Source organism: Mustela erminea, chromosome 6 (assembly GCF_009829155.1).
Source record: "Mustela erminea isolate mMusErm1 chromosome 6, mMusErm1.Pri, whole genome shotgun sequence".
Lineage (NCBI taxonomy): Eukaryota > Metazoa > Chordata > Mammalia > Carnivora > Mustelidae > Mustela > Mustela erminea.
Window position 1 is genome coordinate 73,294,916 of NC_045619.1, and position 17,010 is coordinate 73,311,925.

Sequence of the window (17,010 nt, forward strand, 5' to 3'; positions counted from 1 at the left end):
AAGAGGGGCTTTTATGCACAAAACAGCTCAACAGTTTTCAGCAAGGTCAGCTATTGGCTGAAAACTCAGAGCTGTTTTCTTCGCATTTAATCCTAAATCTAATCTGAAATAATACAAAATTCTGGAAGAGATGAGTCATTTAACAAGAAGAATGCTGAAGATGAGTTCTCAGCAAGAGAGTGGTTCTTGGCTGGAATGTCATTTGCATTTGGGGGGGGGGAGATTCCTCATTGTCTGAGACTAGTGAGCTGCAAGGGGTCTAGCACTCTGGACCCAACCCATTTAGTGCTAGGTACATCTCTTCAGTCAACTTGATGACCCAGAGTGCCCCAAACATTTCAGATGCTCCAAGGGCCAACCACTAGTTGGGAACCCTTTAGAGGGACAGCATGTTACTCTACCATCAAATGGGGGCTACAGAATACCTTCCTGGTTAGAATGGCTTGATTTATGAGTTAATGTGTGTAGAGTGCTTAGAACAGGGCCAGACACACAGTAAATGCTCAGTGATGGTGAGCTATTATTACTATTTTCAACTCCACAGTGCCTTTCATTTATTAAGCTCTTGATTCATTTAGCTTCTATTAATATTAACTTACTTTTGGAAAGTTTTGCTCGAGGAGAGTCATCTCAGAAGGACTAACATATGTGGTCACTGGTAGGAATACAGAAAGGTAATAGTGTCTGAGGGTGAGTTCTTTCTGAAAACTGATGTTCATTTAGCAAAAAGGGAGAGAAAAACATGACTGGGTAAGCCTTCCCACAATACAGCAGAAAACTGTACCAGTGCTTAATTCATGTTGACAGTTTGTCAAGATATAGAGGGGCACAGGGAGGGCTTCATGTTCCAAAATTTGCTCCACGTTTAATTTTAGAAACCAGGCTCAACACAGGAAGGGCTTTGCAGCTTCCAGCCTCACAACCTACAACACTAATTTTGTTAGTAATTTTGTTTTAGACAAAGTAGCCATCTTTTGGTAAGCAACATTTTTAAAAAAGCATATCAACTTTTTCTAAGAATATATTTCATTGAGTACAAATATAGCAGAATATATCTTTTCATGCATAATTTGTTTATATAATCAGACAGATTTTCCTTAGCTATGCATCCCCTGAGTTTAATTTATGTAAATAAGCAAATTATAAAGAACATGCCAGGATATACTGCCTAGAAGTGATTGCATTTGTGTTTGATCTTAATGTTTCACCATGTTAATGTTAGAGCATGACATTTAATAAAGTTAATAAAGTTATAATAAAGTTAATAAAGAGTATGACAGTTCTGATATTCAACAGTACTAATACACCTTGCAGTATATACTGTGTATCAGTGCCACTCTCCTGGATGGTCCAAGGAGCAAGCAATAAAACGCACTTTAGGTGCGGCTCTCTGAAATGCTTGGGGCCAGGTGTGTTTTGAAATTAAATGTTCAGAATGTAGAAAGGTAATATGCAACACATGTGATATATTTATGACATCCCTAATGCGATGGTGTGCAGCAGTGAATGATCAAAAAGTATAAACATTTCTGTAGTGCAACATGTGGTTATTCATGCTAAGAGCAGAAAATGAGGACCAGAAAAGGTCTCTCATCAGTCAGGTGCAATTTTGCTGCTGGAGAAGTCTAGAGCTGTGAGTTAAGAGTAGTCTTTTATTTAAAGCCACTGGAGATTTAGAAGTTACGGCTCTCTGGGGCATGGCAATTGCCGTACTGTGCTGCAGCTCGCTGGCTTGTGTATCTCAGTTTCTAATATCAGCGTACTTTGGATATCGCAGCTCGTGTTTTCATAGTTCCCTTGTTTTTTAGGATTTCTTTTGGCTGGGGTCCAAAGTACCTTGAAATCGAACACCTGTGCTTCGTTATTGTTGACAGTTTGTGGAGATATATGGGGGCACAGGGAGGGATCTAACACCCTGTACCAGGGAATATGCAGCTTTTAAATAGTTCTTAAAATTACAGAAACCTTTTGAAAACAGTGTACCCAGGTTGAAGAGATCATACTGCCATCTGCTGGGAAGTGGTGATAACTAATACGAAAATCTAGGACAACTGCAATTTAGAGTACCTCCCAGAGTTGTATTGCCCTCAAGACTCAGTTATTTCGAATAGACTATACAGCTGACCCTTGAACAACACGGATTTGAACTGCATCGGTCCACTGACATGTAGTTCTTTTTGCGTAAATACAATATAGTACTGTAAAGGTGTCTCTTACGATCCTTAACTTTTTTCTCTCGCTTATTGTAAAAAAAAGTATATAATACACGTAACATTCAAAATACATATTAGTAGACTATTTATGTTATTGGTAAGGCTTCCAATCTATAGTACTGCATTGTTCAAGGGACAGCTGTAATTGATATTTTCCAGTGACAGCCAAGTACCTTAATTAGTTTTATTAGAATGAAAATAAGTAGATCCTGTCTGGGGAAGCTAAATTACTTAATCTATTTAAAGGAGTCTCTCTGCTTGTACTAAAATTTCTGCCTTTGATAAATAGTCTCTGTTTAACCTCACATTGCAGAGTCAAACTAGGGAGAAAACTCTTCGGATTTCTTTTTTTTTCAGTATCATACCAGCTATATAATTTCACATCTAATGTGACAAAACAGCAATGTTTCTATGAAACTGAAACTGATGTTCTATTGTATCCTCACGGATGTGAAAGAAATAAAGATTCATATTATATATTTAGGTCCACTCTATTGAAGACTATTTTGATTTTTCCTATAATGATGGTAAGTGGTCAGTTTGCTGTTATGTCCACTAAGAGTTCAAAGTGATTTATATATATTTGCTTAATTGGTTGGTGTTATAACAACTGTTTGAGGTAGAGAGTATTATTATCCCCATTTTACAGATAGGCGAATTGAGGTATAGATATGTTATTGTCATTTGCTCAAAGTCATGAACTTAGTAAGTAAATTTGCTACAGAGAGCAAGTCAAACAAGTTAAATATTCTCTGTGCTTAACAAAGACAGAATATTTATGGGGTGAAATTAATTAAAAGAAATTTAGGCAGTTTGTGTTTTTTAAAACTTAAAGTGACAAATAAAATTTTCTAGGGCAGAGTTGACAACCCATTAAACTATTACAGATTTTATAAAAATTACCTTTAACATAAGCTTTATTGGTAAATGTATTTCTTAGAAGAACTTTTTCTGCCACATATCAGAAAACATAAGAAGAGCATCTGCTGTCACAACAGCAAGGGAAGAGTCTTTGTGATCTTTTTTAAGAACAACTTTTTGGAGATATAATTATATCCACCCAGTTAAAGTGTGTCGGTGATGTTTGTTTGTTTGTTTGTTTGTTTTAAAGATTTTATTTATTTGAGAGAGACAGACAGAAATAGTGACAGAGAGCATGAGTCTCGGAGAGGAGAGGGAGAAGCAGTCTTCAGCTGAGCAAGGAGCCCAATGCAGGGCTCCATGCCAGGACCCTGGGATCATGAACCTAAGGCAGACGCTTAACCAACTGAGCCACCCAGGCACCACTCAGTGGTTTTTAGTTTACTTACAGATCTGTGCAACCATCACCACAGTCAATTTTAGAACATTTTCATCACAACAAAAATAAACTGTGTACCCATTAGCCACTCCACCCCTGAGCAACCACTAATCTACTTTCTGTCTTGATAGATTTGTCTGGTCTGGACATTGGATGTAAATGGAATCATACAACAGATAGCCTTTCATGACTGGTTTTTTCCACTTAGCATAACATGTTTGTGGTTCATTCATGTTACAACATATATTAGTACTTTATTCTTTTTATTGTCAAGTAATATTCCGTTGTTTGGATAGACCATATTCTAGATTTCCATTTATCAGTGATGAACATTTGAATTGTTTCCACTTTTTGACTCTTCGGAATAATGGCATGAACATTTATATACTAGTTTTTGTGTGCACATATATTATGATTCTCTTTGGTTTATGCCTAAGGGTGGGATTGCTAGGTCATATGGTAACTCAGTGTCACCAGATCAACTTTGCACTAGGTTGATCTTTTTCACAGTTCTTTCCTTTCAGGACCCAGACAGGCATTGGCAGAATTGCTTCACTTCAAGCAGAGGAGAATAAGCTCTTTATTTATAAGTTCTATTTGTGCATGTCGATGCTATGTATACCATTACAAAAATCACACCCAAGCATTCAAATGTTAAATTGAGAGTCCGTTGACCAGGATAAAGGCGATGAAAATTAATAGCCTACGACACAGCTTTTTGGCTTCTTTTCCTATAAAATTCTTAATATGAATGTCAAATTCTGATTATCTTTTCCTTTGTTCTTCCACAAAAGAATCTATCAGTATTCAATACATGTAAGTGTGCTTATTTAAAAGATAAACCCTCAGTGAAATTAAAAAAATCTCTGTGGGAGGGATACCTGGCAGGCTCAGTAAGTAGAGCATATGACTCTTGACCTGAGGGTCATGGGTTTGAGCCCCACATTGGGAGCAAAGATTACTTTTAAAAAAAATTTCAGTTGGACATAATAACAACAATAATAATAAGCATATGCTGTATATTTACACTGGATTACAGAGTTCACAAATTCTGCATTTAAGTTCTCTGGCAAAGCAACCAGTCCTACTGTAAAAAAAAATTAAAATCCTCAGTTCCAGGTAGAAGATGAAGATTGTAGAAAGAGAAATAAAGCAACCATTCTTAGTCACTATAGATCATGATAATTAAGTCAGCAAGTGTCTCTTGGATAAGTTCTTCATAAATGGAGAATAAAATAGTACACTTAAAATGAATAGAAATTTTAATATTTGAAGTTCTTTGCTTTTATTAATTCAAAACGCAAGATATCTTAAATAGTTTATGGATTGCTTCTGAAATCCAAATACAATTTAAGGTACTCCAAACTTCAATAGCTGAGTGAAAATAATAATCATACTGGAGTTGTATAAAATTACCCACCATTTAGTCATTTTTGGAGGGAAAGCAGACCAGTCATAACTATCTGGAAAAATGTGTGTGTGTAAATTTGGATATCACTTTCTGTTCAAGGGATTCCACCAGAAATGCACTGAGTGTGTGGAAGAGCCATACACGAAAGAGACAATATTCTATCTGATGTTTTCTGGAGGGGCTAACCTAAGGAGCCTGATTGATTTGTCTTTTAGTCTTAAAAAATGTTATTTTAAAATCAGAATTGGCAGAGCACAGATTGGAGCTCTCCTAATGGCATTACCTCTTTCGTTACAACATTTTTCCCTCTAAAAATGACGTTGAGACACTTCCGTACATTTTGTTCTAGACCAATTTTTATTTTATTAAAAGCTTTTTTTTTTTTTTTTTTTTTAAGTGGCTCCAAAACCAGTGTGGAGCCTTCTGCTGGGCTTAAACTCATGACCCCTAGATCAAGGGTCAGATACTTAACTGACCCACCCAGGCACCCCTATTAAAAGGATTTTTGAGGGGCGCCTGGGTGGCTCAGTAGGTTAAAGCCTCTGCCTTCAGCTCAGGTCATGATCCCAGGGTCCTGGGATCGAGCCTCACATCAGGCTCTCTGCTCAGTAGGGAGCCTGCTTCCTCCTCTCTCTCTGCCTGCCTCTCTGCCTACTTGTGATCTCTGTCTGTCAAATAAATAAATAAACAAAATCTAAAAAAATAAAAATAAAAAATATAAAAGGCTTTTTGACAATACCTTTGTCGAGGCGTTAAGTGTCTGCCTTCTGCTCAGGGTATGGTCTCAGGGTCCTAAGACTGAATCCTGCATGGGGGTGGGGGGGGGGGACCCTGCTCAGCAGGGAGTCTGATCCTGCCCCTCCCCCCGCTCATGAGTGCTCTCTCTCTCTCTCTTTCAAATAAATAAATAAAATCATTAAAAAAAAACAGCTTTGTCTTTTGCAATCATGTATACTGATCAAATGATGTTTAGGCTTTTCAGAGCAAATTCACTTAATTTTCAAGAGAAAAAGAAAACTCCTGAAATAATCTATTTTCACTGAGATTATATGCAATATCAATAACAGAATATTTAGGATTTATTTTTTATTTTCTATCAAAATTGCAAATAACTTGGCTCTTCATCAAGTACCACATTACCTAATTACCTGGGTTTTTCACTTAAAGGTATTGCCCAATAGTCTGGATAAATCAGATCTTCAGCTATGGAATATAATTTGTTACACCTAGTGAAACCCAACTAAGGAGATTTGTATTAGACTCTGTACTTGACTCTGAAAGGAAAGAGTTGCTTTTGCAACTACAGATACAAATCTGTGAAACAAATGTATTTGGCATAAAGAAATATTTTGGTCCTGGCAATGACCAGCTACCCAAATGTTAACAATGGTTAACATTATAATAGCTTGAACATTATATTCACTGTCTTACTCAATCATCCTTTTTTAATTGCATAAACTGTAGCTTGCCCAGAGCCACGTAGCTAGGTAAATGTTGGTGCCAAAATTAGAGCTGAGTTCTCGGATGCTACAGCCCCAGTAGACTTTCTTTTTTAATCCGTTATACTATTTTTTTGGAATATTTTGGTTTCTGTAGCCATAATATGTAACCTGTGGATTGTGTTCCAGATCTGGGCAAGTACTGTGTCATAAAATCAAAGCTACAACTTAGAAGCCTCTGATAATAATTTAAAATAATAAAACTGTATTTTTCATTCTAATTTCATGACCTACCGCACAGGCAGACCTTGCTTTGCATGAAATTGCTAGGCCATAAATGATTGTGCAAGCTGAAACCATGCAAAACAAACTCATAATTAATAGAGAAATGGAGAAAATTCAATTGTTTCATGATCTTTTTTTTTTTTTTAAGTAAGCTCAGTGCCCAATGCTTGAACTCATAACCCCAAGATGAGGAGTCTCATGCTTTTACTAATTGAGCCAGTCAGGTGTCCTCTGTTTTATGATCTTTAAAATGTTAATTAAAAACTCTCTTACAGTTTGTTATAAATGTATTAAAAAATGAAAAAATAATACAATGACATAGTACACTGTAATCCAGAAAGTAGAAACATAAAGTTTTTCATGTTAAAAAACTTACCTTTAAAATAAAAACTTACCCCCCCAAAAAACTAGGGAAATTAACTTTACATTTTATAGAATACCAAAGATATCCAAGCTTTTGAAACAAAAATTTAAATTGTGCCTATACCCCCCAAAAAACTTACCAACTACAGTTCTTCTTACCTTCTTCTCATCATATGTTTTATGATAGGAGAAATCTTTTCTATGCTTTGGTAAATTGTCATACTTCTGTTTGGATCAACTTTCAACCTCCTATCCGTTGCACTTTCAATGTCTGAAAATATCTCTGAGATTACATAGAGTGTGCCCTTGTCACTTCCTCTAGGACATTTTTATCCTTTTTGTAACAACTCCTTTTTTAATTCTTGTTGATACATTCTCCATCACCAACTGCTTTGACTACATATCTAAATTCTTTCGAATGACATCAGTGTCAACACGGTCACATTCAACTATTTCTTCTGTAACTCCATTTAGATCTGATTCGGATTTTATTTCCAGTGTTGTCATCACTTTGTTTCTCTGCTGCTTGTTCTTTCTTTCCTTGCTTTCCTCTTTCCTCCTTCCTTTCCTTGCTCCCTTTTTCTTTTTTCTTTTCTTTTCTTTTCTTTTCTTCTCTCTCCTTCTCTTTCTTTTTCTTTCCTTTCTCTCTCTCTCTCCTTCCTTCCTTCCTTCCCTCTCTTTCTCATTTCCCTTTTTTGGACTATCGATTTTGGTAAAACCTCAGGTGGGTTTACCACTGGGAGACAAGAAGACAAGAGAACACAGCTACACTTTGCTCTCTGTGAATGAACTGAATAACAGATACACCGTGACCAATCACTGAAATACTTTGAAAGAAGTGATATGATTGGTAATTTCATAATTTTGTAAACTTTGTAAATGGAAGCAGCAAAGTTTATACTTACACAGTGCTCACAGTTAATGTACTGTGTATTGGGGGACCTGTGTTTTAACCAACCATGGTCACTGAAATTCATGCATACTAGAACCTTAAGTGAGGACCTCTATATATGATAATAATATGAAAGATATTATACCACAAAGGATCATAAAAATACTACCTACTGGGGCACCAGTTAAGTGCAGACTCTTGGTTTTGTGATCTCAGGGTCATGATAGACCCTGTATAGGGCTCTGCACTCAGCACAGAGTCTGCTTAAGACTCTCTCTCCCCAACTCCCTCCCCCTGATTCCTCCCACCAGGCTCTCTCTCTCTCTTTCTCTCTAAAATAGATAAATACGTCTTTTAAATTTTTTTTTTAAATGAAGTTTGGCGATATCTCAAGCTATTAAAAAAACTACTACTGTACTGAATTACAAATTTATAGATAGGTATAGATCTCCTAAAGTAATATGCTAGTGTTTTATTCATTATAGTTTAAGAATTGTTATTTATCATGCTAGTAGAATAATTTTACTTACCTCCTAGCAATTTAGACGTTTGGGGGGTTGTAATGTACGATCCAGGAAAATTAAAAAGTTCAAATTGATAAATTCCTTTAGATAGAAAAACATTCAACATCAATCCATTATCTTTAAAGCAGGTCTCAATAATATTTGCTTATTGAAAACACATTTATGTTTTAAGCATGTAAAAATGTTAATTCATAATGATTACCCATATAGAGGGACAGAAAATGTTTTTTTTTAATTCTCCTATTATAATTTCTTATATATTTATATTTAATGAGACCATATTTTATATTGACACCAGAATATTTTTTTTAAAGATTTTATTTATTTATTTGACAGACAGAGATCACAAGTAGGCAGAGAGGCAGGCAGAGAGAGAGGAGGAAGCAGGCTCCCTGCTGAGCAGAGAGCCCCATGTGGGGCTCGATCCCAGGACCTTGAGATCATGACCTGAGCCGAAGGCAGAGGCTTTAACCCACTGAGCCACCCAGGCGCCCCAACACCAGAATATTTTTCAATATACAATAATACTATCATATATTAACAAAACTGTCATGTTATTCAAATAAATTGTTAATTTTTAAGATTCCTATTTGAACTGAAGGAATTGAAATGATTTGTAAATTGTTCTTTTAATCCTAAAACTCTGTGTTCTCTGACTTTTATATCAAAAGCTATCAAATGTAGTACATGTCTATTTGGGGGATTAAATTTCCTTTTATTTTAAGGGAATGGTTAAGGTTCCTAGTATTATTTAGTAAGTTAAAGCCTCAGGTGTTAAATCTGATTTGGGGTTGAGCTCTCAGAAGGAAAGGATGATACACAGGCACCTTGAGACAGTCACTTCTCCCACAGGAACTAAGGAACAGATATACCCTAGGGCTCTCAAAATAAAGACAGTGCCAAGTACTATCTCTTGACATCATGTTATGTTTTCTACAAGGTGTTAAAAGATAAAAATAAGATTGTTTGAATAACATTCAAGTTTCATGAGTGTATGTGTATAATGCATGAGAATTTGGATAAGTAAATATGCATAGTATAATTCTTTTAAAATGATGTACTTTTAGACTGATTGACTTACCAGAACTGCTGAAGTAAGAAAACCACTCCAATTTACTTTGAAGTATTCGGGATATTGGCTGTGCTGCAGTTCTGTGAGATGTATACATGCCTGACAGTGAAGGGATCAAGTGCATCATTGGCACTGCACTGAAGTCATTCACAGACTTTGTTTTGCCATTGCAGGTAGAGCGGGAAAAGGCCATTCTTCTGGCCAATCTCCAGGAGTCACAGACACAGCTGGAACACACCAAGGGGGCACTGACAGAGCAGCATGAACGGGTGCACCGGCTCACAGAACACGTTAATGCCATGAGAGGCCTGCAGAGCAGCAAAGAACTCAAGGCTGAGCTGGACGGGGAGAAGGGCCGGGACTCGGGGGAGGAGGCCCATGACTACGAAGTGGACATCAATGGCTTAGAGATCCTTGAATGCAAATATAGGGTGGCAGTAACTGAGGTGATTGATTTGAAAGCTGAAATTAAGGCCTTAAAAGAGAAATATAATAAATCTGTAGAGAACTATACTGAAGAAAAAGCCAAGTATGAGAGTAAGATCCAAATGTATGATGAGCAGGTTACAGGTCTTGAGAAGACCACCAAGGAGAGTGGAGAGAAGATGGCCCACATGGAGAAGGAACTGCAAAAGATGACCAGCATAGCCAATGAAAATCACAATACCCTTAATACAGCCCAGGATGAGTTGGTGACGTTTAGTGAGGAGCTTGCCCAGCTTTACCACCATGTGTGTCTGTGTAATAATGAAACCCCCAACAGGGTCATGCTGGACTACTATAGGCAAAGCAGAGTCACTCGTAGTGGCAGCCTGAAAGGGCCTGATGATCCCAGGGGACTTTTATCTCCACGATTAGCCAGGAGAGGTGTGTCATCCCCGGTAGAAACAAGGACCTCATCTGAACCAGTTTCAAAAGAAAACACAGAGGCCAGCAAAGAACCAAGTCCAACCAAGACCCCCACAATCTCTCCTGTTATTACTGCCCCACCATCATCTCCAGTATTAGACACAAGTGACATCCGCAAAGAGCCAATGAATATCTACAACCTTAATGCCATAATCCGGGACCAAATCAAGCATCTGCAGAAGGCTGTAGACCGGTCCTTGCAACTGTCTCGTCAAAGAGCAGCGGCACGGGAGCTGGCCCCCATGATCGATAAAGACAAGGAAGCCTTAATGGAAGAGATCCTCAAGCTCAAGTCCCTCCTGAGCACCAAACGGGAGCAGATCGCCACACTGAGAGCAGTGCTGAAGGCCAACAAACAGGTGATCTCATCCTACTGACAATGCATGCTAGCTACCACTTTCTTAACAAGTTAATTCTTTTTTTTTTTTTAAAGATTTTATTTATTTATTTGACAGAGAGAAATTACAAGTACACTGAGAGGCAGGCAGAGAGAGAGAGAGAAGGAAGCAGGCTCCCTGCTGAGCAGAGAGCCTGATGCGGGACTCGATCCCAGGACCCTGAGATCATGACCTGAGCCGAAGGCAGCGGCTTAACCCACTGAGCCACCCAGGCGCCCATTAACAAGTTAATTCTTTAAGGTTTCTGAGTGTCCATTAGCATCAGGATGAGAGTTCAGATTCCTGGTCAGCAGCGGAATAAATCAAACTATGTCCCAGTGCCAGATCAGAATGTGAGAATTATTTTTCAGTGAGTGAGTGGATGATCTGGGGGAGTAAGGATGCCCCGTAGAGAGCGGTAGAGGCGACGCAGTTAAAGCAGGACCCAGGAGAATCCAGTTGCAGATGTAGAATGGCAATTCAGGCAGTACTTAGCTGGAGTCCAGCAGTCACTGAGCGGAGAAACAGGAGCTGGAGGGATGGCAGAATAGGCTGTCAGGGCAGCTCTCACCAGGGAGATGCTGGCAAGGGGCTAGAGCAAACAGGTCTGGAGAGAGACAGAGATAGAGATAGAATGTCCACTAGCCTTGTCAGTGGCCACATACCTAAAATTTGGGTTCCAGTGAGATGTTAAATGTTCCACACGTGATGTTAATTCATCATGAAGCAGTAGAAAATTTTTCCTAATGGTAGATCTTGTCCTTCTGGAATAAGTTGGAATGCTACGACAGGACCTTATGTAACTGATCCCTAAATCTCCTTCACGACTGAATTTTGTTGTCCACCCTTCAACTTTACCTGGGTGGGAGTGCTATGAAATATAGGTGGGAAAATACTTTTAATTTCTGTTTAGTTTCTCAGGTAAACCTTGAAAGGTACATTGGAGAAGGGTGCTAATAAAGGGTGTTGATAAAGAGAAACAACAAAGCATCAAATACCTTCTTGCAAACGTAACCAGGGCTGGTGTTGGGGGGTGATTTCAGATGTAATGCTCCTTCTTTTGCCCTTATTTGGGGGGAAGCACACCATTATTATGTCATCCACAATGCAGCATTCTAGCATCTTTATCTTCAGTTACCATAAACCCACTGATGTAAATGGGAGGTCTATCCCCCAAGCACTAATATTGTCTGCACTATAAATATGCTTTGTATAAATCTAAGGGCAAATTAGGACCTTCTTTTGTGCCGTCACTTCAGGGAAATAGAAAAGATTAGGATGAATAAAGGATTTGTGAGAGATCTGATTCCAGTTTTAGGTCAGAGTGAAAGAATTTGTTGCCATAAACTGCTACAGTCCAAAGACCCAGTGACTTAGAGTGGTCATCAATAAACAATACCATATTACTAATACCATGATAGATAAGGCTTTATCAAAGACGTAATGGCTTGTTGGTCAAGCCACTCAAATAACATCTTCGACTTCTTGCAGGTTGAATGTTAACAACCTGGAAACCTAGGTCTATAAATGTCAAGAGGCTTTACTGATGCAGAAGTATAGATAAGCATGGCTGATAAGCGACAGGAGACTAATTTGTGAACAAGCATTCATTGGTTACATATTTCAAGACAGGTAATAAATAGGGATACAAAAATAAGTGTCAAGTAATTTAGTAGGAATAGTTACCTTGTAACTATTTACAGGGTAGGACATATTGAGCAGTATAAACAGAACCATTGGAATTCAGTGTGATACAGGAATACAAAACATTCCTGGCTAAATTTTTATTTTCTCAGTGGTTTGCGGTACCATTTGCATTACATTAGCATTGCAACTCTTATGGTCTCAGTAAATAAAATGAAAATACATTTCTAGCCATGCATTTAGTTTACATTTTAATCATGTTGGGCCTACAGCTATGATACTTATGTGCCATGAATAACTTCAGATGTCTGCAGATGACATCCATTATATTTAGACATTGTGGAATGTTCACTATTAAGACTAAGGTAAGAATTCAGTCATAAAGGGGAAAAGGGGACTCTTCCTGTTTTAAAAAGAGGCATTCTGCTCTCTGTGAGTCTTTTAATATACTTCAGGGTTTTTTGCATGCACATTGTCTTCTGCTGAAATATGCAGTTTATGTTTATGAAATACCATCTGTGGACTAAACTGTATGGGAGGCTGAACATTCAGTGAGGACTAATACACAGTCCTCACCTTCCAGATGAGGGATCGCAAACTAGGGAGGCTGTGGGGAAAGATACAGGTTATGACAGTGTGATGTTACACATGGTGCATTAGAAGCTATACAAGCGTTGCCGAGGAAGGGATTAACGTTTTCTAACAGGGTTAGCAGAAGACTTCATGGAGGCAGTTATACCTGAGTTTGTTCTCCAAGGATAAAGAGCTGCTTTCCAGGAGAGGAAGAAACCATTCCAGACAGCAAGAAGCGTAGGTAGAGAGCCACAGAATAGAAGGATATACTCATGGAATGGTGGTGAAGATCTCTGTGGCTGGAAACAAGGTATTTTATTTAGAAAGTCAACTCTGGAAGCATGGAGAATGTAGCGAATGCAGACATCACCAAATCCACTCAAAGGTTGTAGAAACTTGAATTTCTGACTTCTGAGAAAGCTTCGTACAGTCTGTGGACACATAAACAAACTAACAAACACCCTGCAGACAAAGTGGAGACTTTGGGGCATTTCTTACGAAGAATAAATGAGTTTGTATTTCTATTTCAGATCTTGCTCTTTTGTCATTCCCTCCTCTCCAACCCTTAGATGACTGACCATGGGGCTCCTACATGATTTATCCGTCAACATTTTCATGACTTTCAGAGTTAATGGCCTTTCTGAAGTAAATATGTGTATAGATTTTTAAAAAACTAAACAACGTCCATTTTTCCCCCAGGTCAATTTCTGCATTCTGGATAATTTTCTGAATCCATAATATTTCTGAAGAGTCCACTGAGCTGTAGCACTACAGAACATACCAAAATATTTTATGAGTAAATTCTCATTTTAATCTGAGTCTGAGATTCAATTAAAACTCATGAGAAACTACTCTGGAATCAAAACATTAACAAACTACCCTATCCCAACATTGTTTTAATTTTAAAAAGAATCCACTTGTCTCTATAGAAGTTGGCACTTTGCATAAGAAAGTTGAGGCTGTCCATTTCAAGCACAAAAAGAAATGTTAAAAACCAGGATAGTCTTCTTAAGAAATCCCATTAGTAATAGATTTTTTTAAAATTAGTAATGGACTTTTTCATTAGTATTGACTATTTCTACACACTCTGAAAAGCTGTGGTTAACACTTTGTAAAAATAGTATGCTTCCAGTTGTGTGTGTGTGTGTATATACATATATATACATATATGTGTATATATATACACATATATGTATATATTTGCGATGTACTATGCATCAAACAGGTAATCCCTAAACATACATTGATTTCATGCATTGATTCAGTCCACATTTTTCTTCTTACTATGTGTCAGCTAGTTCTCAACTTGAAATACTGTTAATTCCAAGATTCAGAAATGCCCAAATTCCAAGTTCAAACAAGTATTTTAATTCATTCAACATTTTGAAATTTCTGCTTTTATGGAGATTGTGAAGAATTAAATTAGACTATAGTTTTTTGTTTTGAAATTATAGGCCAAGATAGGAAGTACTTGGTTCTTTGTTAATTCTTTTCCTTAAACATGTAATGTGGATTTATAGTTAGTCATATACCCATGCTATAAATTGCAATGGCCTGTGTCTTTTAGGCCCACAGAGCACAAATGACACAAGAATATTTGCATTCTATTATATTTCAATTGGACTATGCTTCTTCACTACCTTCTCCTTAATAAAATCCTTCTTGTATAAAGTTTCAGTTCAATTCCCTTTCTGTCTGAAAAATTACACTTTCAAGCATCTGCATCAACTATCTATTGAATTACTATCATTTCCTTAGCTCCTGATACTGACTCTGGTTCACAGCTGGCTTTCAGGGCACTTTAACTATGTTAAAGTATAGATAGATAGATAGATAGATAGATAGATAGATAGATAGATAGATAATAGATAGATAAAATAACCAAGTCAATTTCACTTTCTCTTTATGAAAGAAAGTAATAGACCCAGCAAGGATAAGTCTGTATGATCGGTTTTCCTGATATGAAAACCATAAGCACTGTGAATTTTCTGCTTCAGACAGCTGAGGTGGCACTAGCTAATCTCAAGAACAAATACGAAAATGAGAAAGCAATGGTGACCGAAACGATGACGAAGCTTAGGAATGAACTGAAGGCTTTGAAAGAAGATGCAGCGACTTTCTCATCCCTGAGAGCAATGTTTGCAACAAGGTAATATTTTCTTCTTCCAAGATTAGGTGCAATAGGTGGTGAAAAGACTTTAAAATTCATATGTATCTCTTGAGTGTTGTTTGGTGTGCCATCCAAGAAGGTAAGGTGTGAAGAAATCACTTGACATTCCCCGAGGAGAAATCTGAGACAAAATGTTTTGCCCTGTTTTCCAGAGCCCTCTACTGGGCACAGTGGATCAAGCAATTTTTTACACAGAAGAATTTTTAAATTAATGCAATAGATATTTTTCCTAGAGCTTATGTGCCAAAAAGATTTAGACCCCTCCCCCAAAAGCTTCCGATAAGGGGGGGGAACATATTTCCTAAAATAGCTAAGTGCTATATTTTTACCACTGAAATTTATTTCTGTGACTAAAGGACATAAAAGTGCTTATCATTAGTATTGTGTGAGAAAGCTCCACAGCGAATATCAGTATCCATTATATCAGCTAGTTACTGAAACTTTAGTACACCGAATTAAATTAGAATTTCTAAAATGTAATTGTGTTTATCAATAAAATTTTCACATTGCCCAGCTAATTAATTAGGCAGATATTAGTGACTCCCTCCCCCCACCAGTTTCATTATCACAATTCATTGGTTCTGTACTTTGCTTTTAAACTTGAAGTGATTAATCATGATAAGACGGTTTCAAATATTGATTCAAATGTTTTGAAATCCTGAAATTTCCTTTTTTCTTTTCTTAATAAGAATTTGTTTATTTATTTGTTTTGAGAGAGAGAGAGAGACAGAGAGAGAAAGCAAGAGAGCGTGTGTGAAGGGAAAGAGCAGAGGGAAAGGAAGAATCTTAAGAAGGCTCCATGCTCAGGGGAGAGCCTAGACTTGGGGCTCAATCATGGCCCTGAGATCATGACCTGAGCCAAAATCAACAGTCCATATTTAACCAGACTGAGCCACCCAGGTGCCCCATTAAAATTATGAGCTTTTCAAAGATTTTGCCATCCATTTTTTTTTTTTTTTTTTTTTGCTGTCACAGTTCAGTACCAAAACAATACCAGTCACGTATCTTATAAGATACAAACAGGGTACAAAATTCACAAAGCATAACTGTGGCTTTATTTGGAGATTCAGTAATTAACTTGAATGTAGCTGATATAAGTGTAAAAAAAAGTCCTGGTTTTTATAGGAGCCCCGGAGTTTGTCCAGCTCCCTTGTATATAAAGAGAAAAGTTTCAAGCTCATACTTTGTGATTGATTCTCTTAGTGATGGCTGTGAGAAGGCTGAGTGCCTGTGGATCACAGGGATGCAGGGAACCTGAAGAAACTGACTTCTGGGTCTGAGCCTGGGAGAGTTCAAGGAGTAGGATATATATACACCTCTGGCCACTGTAGAGGGCAAGATAGAGAAGGGGGATGATACTCAGTGCTCCCCTCTTTGATGAATGACATCAGTCAGCATTACGTGTAGTATATGTACGTTCTTTTAAAAAGAAATCAAAACTTTCTAAGGGGACATTTATGTCTAAATCTAGCTTATATAAGCATTATTTCTCCCAAATAGTGCATTTTCACACCGTATTTTTATGTATCATAATTGCGTTTCTCTGTAGTATTTTTAAAAATATTGTTTATCTGAGCAATTAAAATAAACCCAAGGTCCTGAAATCCACCTTCTATTTTACTAAGACTTAATCTTTGTTATGGTATCCCTACTGCTCCTTGAGATTTAACTTTAAAAAAAAAAAAAAAAAAAAAAGCACTGGCCTGGATCTCAACTTCTTTCACTAGAATCTGTTTTTTCTTTAAAATGCTGCAAGGCTTGTGTTAATTTCAAAGTTTGTATAGCAGATTTTAGATACCTCCATCAAGTCATTAAGTCTCAACTGGTACATGAAGAAT

The 17,010-nt window shown here is 37.3% G+C and overlaps 1 protein-coding gene and 1 long non-coding RNA gene across 13 annotated transcripts in view; one reads left to right on the top strand and one right to left on the bottom strand.

Annotated features, from left to right (window-relative positions):
- The window catches only part of LOC116594491, a 45,360-nt gene extending 33,494 nt beyond the window's left edge, over positions 1-11,866 (bottom strand). Inside the window, exons 1-2 of the long non-coding RNA XR_004287250.1 lie at positions 11,784-11,866; positions 8,434-8,508 (exon numbers count right to left, since the gene is read on the bottom strand). This is a non-coding gene — a long non-coding RNA (uncharacterized LOC116594491). The remainder of the gene's footprint in view (positions 1-8,433; positions 8,509-11,783) is intronic.
- The window catches only part of BICD1 (BICD cargo adaptor 1), a 221,608-nt gene that overhangs the window by 167,546 nt on the left and 37,052 nt on the right, over positions 1-17,010 (top strand). For 11 of the 12 annotated variants that reach the window (XM_032349937.1, XM_032349938.1, XM_032349941.1 and 8 more), the window contains exons 5-6: positions 9,673-10,767; positions 15,000-15,151. In XM_032349937.1, the coding sequence (XP_032205828.1) occupies positions 9,673-10,767; positions 15,000-15,151 (1,247 nt within the window). Of the gene's footprint in view, positions 1-9,672; positions 10,810-11,025; positions 11,476-14,999; positions 15,152-17,010 lie in introns of those variants that run through there. The other variant, XM_032349949.1, reaches the window with a different exon arrangement.